The sequence below is a fragment of the Cydia strobilella genome, chromosome 17 (assembly GCF_947568885.1).
Source record: "Cydia strobilella chromosome 17, ilCydStro3.1, whole genome shotgun sequence".
In the NCBI taxonomy this organism is placed as follows: Eukaryota; Metazoa; Arthropoda; class Insecta; order Lepidoptera; family Tortricidae; genus Cydia; species Cydia strobilella.
In genome coordinates, this window is record NC_086057.1 from 13,924,390 (window position 1) to 13,932,765 (window position 8,376).

At 36.7% G+C, this 8,376-nt stretch overlaps 2 protein-coding genes across 2 annotated transcripts; one reads left to right on the forward strand and one right to left on the reverse strand.

The window, feature by feature from the left end:
- The first annotated feature begins 86 nt into the window (after positions 1-86).
- Positions 87-1,256, forward strand: LOC134749060 (lipase 1-like). Its single transcript, XM_063683966.1, has one exon. It carries the CDS (start codon positions 87-89, stop codon positions 1,254-1,256), a length of 1,170 nt encoding a protein of 389 aa, XP_063540036.1.
- Positions 1,257-4,438: 3,182 nt separating this feature from the next.
- Positions 4,439-7,206, reverse strand: LOC134748862 (lipase 1-like). The gene has a single exon (XM_063683686.1). The coding sequence runs from the start codon at positions 7,175-7,177 to the stop codon at positions 5,999-6,001; it is 1,179 nt and encodes a 392-aa protein (XP_063539756.1). The 5' UTR covers positions 7,178-7,206; the 3' UTR covers positions 4,439-5,998.
- Between the last annotated feature and the right edge of the window lie 1,170 nt (positions 7,207-8,376).

Sequence of the window (8,376 nt, forward strand, 5' to 3'; positions counted from 1 at the left end):
TATAAAGGTAATGTACGGTAACAACTTGTATTGTTTCTACGCATCGTGCCTATAGCCACATCAAATATTTTTTTTGGACATCAGAAATGAGTCTAGTTCTACCTGGTCTCACTTCGCTAGTTACTTTGCTTTCGGTTTTGGAAAATCAGCCGGAAGATAGTAGATTAAATTTCACTGAGCTCGCAATAAAATATGGACATCCGAACGTCGAAGCACACGATGTAGTCACTGAAGATGGATACATTTTAACATTATTCCATATCCCTGGGAAAATAAAAGGACCTGTTCTTCTTTTGCATGGCATTGTAGACTCTGCTGATTCATTCATCGTTAGAGGGACGAAATCTTTAGCCATCACAATGGCTAATAAGGGATATGACGTGTGGGCTGGAAATACAAGAGGCAACAAGTATTCTCGGAGACATATATATCTAGATCCTGACACCGACCCGGAGTTCTGGAACTTCGGTTTTGAAGAAAATGGTTACTATGACCTACCCGCGATGGTTGACTTCATTCTAAATTCTACTAATCAGACGAGCATGAGATCGATAGCACATTCTCAAGGAACGACGGCACATTTTGTTTTACTATCAATGAGACCGGAATATAATGAGAAAATTAGAGGATTAATCGCCCTAGCGCCTATCGCGTTCCTCAATAACGTAATACCTCCAGTTTCAACTCTTCTTGAGCTAGGACCAGAGATAGACGTGTTTTTGGCATCCTTAGGGATAAACGAGATATTAGGATATTATTCGGCAGCAAGAGAGCTCGTCGAGTTAATATGCAGCCAAGGAATTATTGGCTACGATCTCTGTTTCATACTTGGCGTTTCACCATTTGTTGGCTTCGATCCTACAAGAATTGAGCCTTTGTTTTGGGAAGTTATCATGGGGCACTACCCGGCAGGTACTAGCCGAAAAAGCTTAGTGCATTATGACCAAGTTTTTTTACGTAAACAATTTGCTGGATACGACTATGGGCGTACAGAAAATTTTCGAATATACCATCTTCCAGTTCCCCCCGATTACAATTTAACGCAGATCACAGCAAATGTATCATTGATTGTTGGCAAAAACGATAATTTGTCCAGAATAAAGGATGTGGATATTCTAAGATCATTACTTCCTAGAGAGCCTCAATACGTTTTATTGAAACCAAGACTATGGAACCATTATGACTTTGTATGGGCCAATGACATGGATGTATGGTTGTTTCCGTATATATTCTCATTTTTGAAAGAGTGGGCATAAATAGGAAATGTAAGGCAGGAATTGATGTACAGTCAAACAATTTAATTACCAACCCATTTCGTACCTTGTCACAGTTCGTTCGTTTCGTTCCTAATCAATATGAAAGTCGCTGGAGACCTCATACTATTGTCACTGTGACAAAGTACAAAATGGGTAGGAAAATAAATTCCTTGGCTGTACATAATAAATTAACACAGTGTTATAATAAAGACAGACACTGTCAAATTATAAAAGAAAGAGTTACAATAAATCAACAAACTTAGTTCTTCCAACAAAAAATGTGGTGGTAGTAATCAGTTTACATATCTTATATTAAAGTTCCTATTAAATAATAACTTGTTACTTGTAATTTTTTTACACTGTATCAGTGTTGTCACTTGTCATTTGTTGACTATAACAGCTCTAAACGAGATCTTCAGAGGACAGCGTAGCAAAACCGTCTCGTATGATGCGTAAGGGTCCTGGATTTTCCCCAGGCTACCATCCCCCACACAGTCCTACCGCTCTAATTGCCCTAGTGAAATAGAGCCCGTCAGGTTAAAAAAATAAAATATAAAAAATCTTCAGAGGAAATTCACAACCCTTGTTGTCCTATTCGTATACTTATTCATACATTAAGAGCCACTTGTACCATTCATTAACCCGGGGTTAACCGGTTAAACCTGGAGTTACCATGGTTACTAATACAATTTGACACTGGGTTAACGGTTTAACCTATTAGCCCCGTGTTAGTGGGTGCAGTGGCGCTAAGAGTGTGTACTAAATAATAGTACATTGCAGAGGACGGGAATCGGCAATTCATGATTCATGAATCATGAATGAGCGTTTTATTTTATTTTTTCGAAATGAACGAAACTAATAGGGAATATGTTTTTTCTCTACCACCAGCTTGGGATCCTGTAGTCCATCTGATTTTATATCCAATATGATTTTTTCAACAAAAAACGTCACTTTTGACACTGACAGTACATTATCATATCAGAGCCGTTTTTAGTTCTTAGGGTTCCGTACCCAAAGGGTAAAAATGGGACCCTATTACTAAGACTCCTCTGTCCGTCTGTCCCTATGTCTGTCACTAGGCTCTATCTCATGAACCGTGATAGCTAGACAGTTGAAATTTTCACAGATGTTGTATTTCTGTTGCACTATAACAACAAATAATAAAAAGTACGGAACCCTCGGTGGGCGAGTCCGACATTCTAATGTGTAGTTTAGTTTTGAATTTGTTCCTATAATTTGTAATTGTGTATTTACCGTGTAAGCGCTTTGGTTGTTAATTATAAGCTTATATGGGAAACAAACGATATTTAAATTGAAAAAAATATAAAGTCCCCAGGGTAGGGTAAGTCCCCAAGGGGGGTAGGGTAGGGGGGTTTTGGGGGCCTCATTTGCCTAACGGGCCTCATGTGATGTTAAGTATAAAATGGTGATATTACAATATTCACGCAAAAAAAAAAAAAAAATAGCGACTGATAATATTTTAATCATTTTATACTAATAAGAACAGTCGTTATGTGTAATTAGCTAAATCTAATTACAGTGTAATTAATGATTTAATTATGCTGCATAATTTTTGAGTACTTACATCTTTACATGCTTATGAAATGGATTAACCTAGAATAAGATAATGTAGGTACTTGCATCTACAGGTAATACAGGTATCCAGTGTACTTTACGATTTAATTAACAAATCATTCACTACATACTTGTTACCTACTAATGTACGAATAATAAGAAAATATTACTGAGGATAAAACTCATAAACTCTTTTATGAACAAATAACATCATAACATTAAAGGTATGTTAAGACAAAAGCGGAGGACCCGCGCGAAATCGCCTTTTCAAACGTAGTCCTCATTTTCCTCTCTGGATATTAACATTATTAAAAATATTTTGACACAATTTGTTGTATGTCAAACACAACTATGCCCCTACGTTAGATTTTTTTCAAAATTGTAATTATTATAAGAGTTAGGAGCATTTAAAAATTTGTATGAAATCTGTTATCCGCTCATAATTTTTACAATAATCAAAAAATCTAAAAAAACTCAAACGTAGGGGCATAGCTATGCTTAATATACAGTCGTCATCAGATATATAGGAGCGGCCAAGGTGCTCAAAAATATCAGAACACGCCTCTATTGTCAAGGCGCTAGAGTGCGTGTTCATATATTTGTGAACATCTCGACCGCTTCGTTATATCTGATGGCGATAGGAAATGTCAGAGAAAATAATAGGAAGGTCGTTCAACCATATACAGCTATGTAACGAAATACCGGACAAGTGCGAGTCGGACTCGCCCACCGATAGGGTTCCCGTACTTTTTAATATTTGTTGTTATAGCGGCAACAGAAATACATCATCTGTGAAAATATCAACTGTCTGGTGACAGACAGACAGACAGACAGACGGACAGTGGAGTCTTAGTAATAGGGTCCCGTTTTTACCCTTTGTTTCGACAAGACTGATTTATTTGTTGTTTACTGCACTGGCACTTTAAAATTTAAATAATACCTCGGTTTAATAAAACCTAAGTTAAATAACCCAAAGGCCGCCGGCAGGCCGGGTACAAATAATGTGTGTTTAACTGGCCTCAAGACCACGGACTGTCCGGCCGATATCTGTCGGCGCTGACCGGAATCGTCAAGCGGCCACACACTATCGGTTCCTGTTAGTCGTAAGGTCGCAAACTGCTGGTGAACTGTTAGTGTGCGGCCTTTTGCGGTTTGCCGCTGTCACTGTCACATTTCGCAAGAAAGAACGGGAAAGATCATGCGCCAATGCCAAGTGTCAATTTTGATCGAATTTTGTCGAGTTCGAGAAAGTTGGATAAGTCCGAGTTAGAGGTTACTTTGGGAATTAATTGTATCGAGCGGTGTCATAATTAGTATGTTATTAAAGATAATATGTTATTAAAGATAATATAGTCAACAAGAACTACATATATTTTTTCCACGTCTACGAATATCAAAGCCTCTTAGAAAAACATGATCATATAAGGAGATTTTTTGCCTTCTGGCTCAGGGAACCGCCTTAACTGATAGGCTGTATCGTCCGGCGGACTGGTAGTCAGTGGGCCCCTTTATATCTACCTATGCCATATTGCTATTTATACTTACTTGTAGATATAGCTTAAGTTGTGAAAAAATAAAACAATAATAAGAACATATGTATGTATTTATATTTAATCATGCTTGGTAGGCCAAACATATGTGTTTATGCAAAGGACGTCACTGTCTGAGTTCGTCACTTTCTGAGTACGTCAGTTTTTTAACACCTGCACGAACAATGGATACCAGCAATCATATCATATTAGCTGTACTGCATACGGCCGCTTTTATGTATGATCAAAGATAGATATAACTCCGTAATAGATGGATACAGTCTAAGCAATGAGGATATAATAAGATAGAGCGGTACTGTCATAGTAAATTTTGTAACCGCTGTAAATTCACTGCCATCTATCGACATACGTTAAAACTAAAAATGAAGATTTATAAAAATACGTTAAATGTATTTAAATACGGATAAATGATTTTTTTATTTGTATTTTTTTTTTTATATGATTTTGACCCATGTTCTTTCACTGATGTGCGTTAAAATTATAGATAACAAACGAAACCGTCAGCGCCCTCTATACGAGAGTAGGCCAAAACTAGTGGCGCCCTCTGATCGAGAATAAAATTTTCGTGATTTTCGAGGCACGTTTTTTCCTTAGACTGTATCCATCTATTACGGAGTTATATCTATCTTTGGTCTAAGGAAAAGACGTGCCTCGAAAATCAAGAAAATTTGATTCTCGTTCAGAGGGCGCTACTAGTTTTGGCCTACAGTCGTATAGGTGGCGTTGACGGTTTCGTTTGTTATTTAACAATTTTAACGCATATCAGTGAAAGAACATGGGTCAAAATCATAAAGATAATTAATGCAAATAAAAAAAAAACATTTATCTATATTTAAAAACATTTTATCGTATTTTTATAAAACTTCATTTTTAGTTTTAAAGTTTGTCGACAGATGGCAGTGAATTTATTGGGGTTACAAAATTTACTATGACAGTACCGCTCTAGTATAAGTTACTGTATGACATACGGTTGTGTTTTTTTAGTGGCCATTGAAGAGTAATACGAATCTATAGACGATAACGGGAAACTGTCTTACAGTACAGCTACTATCATATGATTGCTGGTATCTATTGTTCATGCCGGTATACGCTTAAATCTTACTATGCTAAAAAACTGACGTACTCAGAAAGTGATGAACTCGGAAAGTTACGTGCTCCAAAAGTGGCGTTCTCAGAAATTGACGTACTCAGAATGTGACGAACTCAGAAAGTGACAAACTCAGAACGTGTCCTAACTCGAAATTTAGACAAATGACATATTATCCAACGACCATGTTATGCATTTAACGGCTATCGTTGTCAAAAGTGGATAAGACGTCAAAACTATTTTATCATCATTTATACAGCCATTTATATAGACGACCATCATAGCCCGGCTGACCTCCTAAGAATGAGACATGCTCCGACTAAACCGTTTTATCTATAATTCAACATTAATAATAAACAAAACAAAAAAATACTATAGAATCGTGTTCTACACTTCTGTTTCTCTGCAAGGCGCCTATTTCAAACAGGGGCCTGAACTTAATAGTGCCTCAAACAAAAATGCATGATATTACAATACTGTGTTATGTTATATATAACACATTTGTACCAAACATGTCCGCGCAGTCCGCGTCATTCAAAGTCTTCTAATGACGAGAATATATACGGATATAAATATACATCCATATCATTAGCCCATACAAAGTCAACATGGTTCCATAGTATTGGTTCCATTAAATGGTATTTAGGCTCTCTAGGGAGTAATGATTTCAGATTATTTACATCCTTTACCCTCGATAATAAATCGTTCTGGCCAACAATCAATGATATATTTGTTGTGATTTTCCCTAAATTGTAACTAGGGGGAACCAAAACTTTGTATCGTCGGAAATTTTCTAAAGTTCCATAGTCATAGTTAGCAAATCTTTTACTGAGAGCAATTTGATCAAAGTGCACAAGGCTTTTTCTACTAGTAGCTGCCGGGCAGTGTCCTGTGATTACTTCCCAAAAATCAGGCTCAATTCTTTTAGAATCGAAGCCCAAAAATGGTGAATTGGCAAGTATATAGCAAAGATCGTAGCTGATAATACCTTGGCTGCATATCAGCTCGATGAGCTCTCTAGCCGCGGATTGATCTCGTAACAACTCTTCTATTCCTAATGATTTCAGAAACTTGTTTATCACTGGTCCTACCTCAGTCACAGTTGACACTGGAGGGATTAAGTTATTGAGGAATGCAACAGGCGCTAGGGCAATGAATCCTTTAATTTTCTTGTTATATTCCGGTCTTGTTGATAACAAAACAAAATGTGCTGACGTTCCTTGAGAATGTCCTATCGTTCTTATGCTCTTCTCATCAGTCCATTCTAGAACGAAATCAACTATTGCGGCTAGATCATAGTAACCAGCTTCATGTAAACTGAAGTCCCAAAACTCCGCATCGGTGTCCGGATCGAGATACGTATGTCTTCTACCATACTTGTTGCCTCTTGTATTTCCAGCCCACACGTCATACCCTTTATTAGCCATTGTGAGGACTAAAGAAAGCTGCCCTCTTATAATGAAAGTGTCAGCGGAGTCAAAAATGCCATGTATAAGAAGAATAGATTGTGACCTCTTTCCAGGAATATGGAATAAAGTTAAAATGTATCCGTCTTCAGTGACCACGTCGTGTTCTTCGACGGAATGTCCATATTTTATTCCAAGCTCAGTGAAATTCAATTTAGCATCTTCTGGCCGTGTATGTAATACAGAAAGCGAAGCAGGCAAAGTAACCAGCAAAATTACTGTTATGGATATAATAGTGCTCATTTTTAATGAAGTCCAAATAAATATTTGATGTGGTTATAGGCACAATGCGAAGGAGTAATCCGAGTAATTAGTAGTTTGTTATCTTGCATTACCTTTATAGAACGTGAAGGTGACGGAAATAAAAGTGACGTTAAAATTGCATTAAATGATAACGGATAAGACACGACCGACACGACCGACACGATCTAAATTTCAGTGGCAATTTTATTCAGTCCTGTTTTTTTTTAAAGAATTTAAATACATAAACTATTAATTTCAAATATTTCAAGATTAAAATATCTCGACATATTCCACAGAAGTGTTTAAACCCATCTTCACGATTAAAATTTTTGTATTTGTGAATTTCAACGGCTTCTCTTACCATATTAAAATTATTAACCTAGTACAGTACCAATCATTAAATATTTAAAAGAAAATTTGGAGCATTTTCCATATTTCACTGATACCCGTAAAATTAAAAACGCTTTGCGCATTAAAAGTTTAATGTCCAATTCGCCTTTCATGTTTTCGACGTGTTAAATGAAAGATACTGCAATTCGTTTCAACATAATTAACAAATTAAAACAGTTTTTATTTTAATAATGGACAGCATAGCGCGATATCTTTTATAACTGACCGATTTTAGTAAGAAGTTTTTTAGGGTTCCGTACCCAAAGGGTAAAAACGGGACCCTATTACTACGACTCCACTGTCCGTCTGTGCGTCTGTCTGTCTGTCTGTCTGTGTGTCTGTCTGTCTGCCCGTCTGTCTGTCACCAGGCTGTATCTCATGAACCGTGATAGCTAGACAGTTGAAATTTTCACAGATGTATTTCTGTTGCCGCTATCTATAACAACAAATACTAAAAACAAATTAATCTTGTTTATGGTAAAATGTTGCCAGTGTTTTAAGACAGATGGTAAAAACTTATTTTACAGGTTTTGTGGTTGGTATACGTTTTAATTATTTTGTGCCACGTTCATTATTAGGGGTTGTGTTGTTTTGTTTATCATATTGAGTTTGAATTTACTAGAATCGTCTCGAAGCTTTTCGCAAAAAATATAATTATTTCCAAATGGAAATCCAACGCATTTCACAGTTGCATAGGACGTACCGTTTGGGAATTTGCTTTATTCAAACAATCTCACGTACGACCGACAATTTCAAAATGGCCGACGTTTTAACCTAATACAAATTCTTCCCAATTGACGACGTGCAGG

Coding starts and splice junctions, on each gene's coding strand:
- LOC134748862 (XM_063683686.1), bottom strand. CDS start 7,177: ATGAGCACTATTATATCCATAACAGTAATTTTGCTGGTTACTTTGCCT.
- LOC134749060 (XM_063683966.1), top strand. CDS start 87: ATGAGTCTAGTTCTACCTGGTCTCACTTCGCTAGTTACTTTGCTTTCG.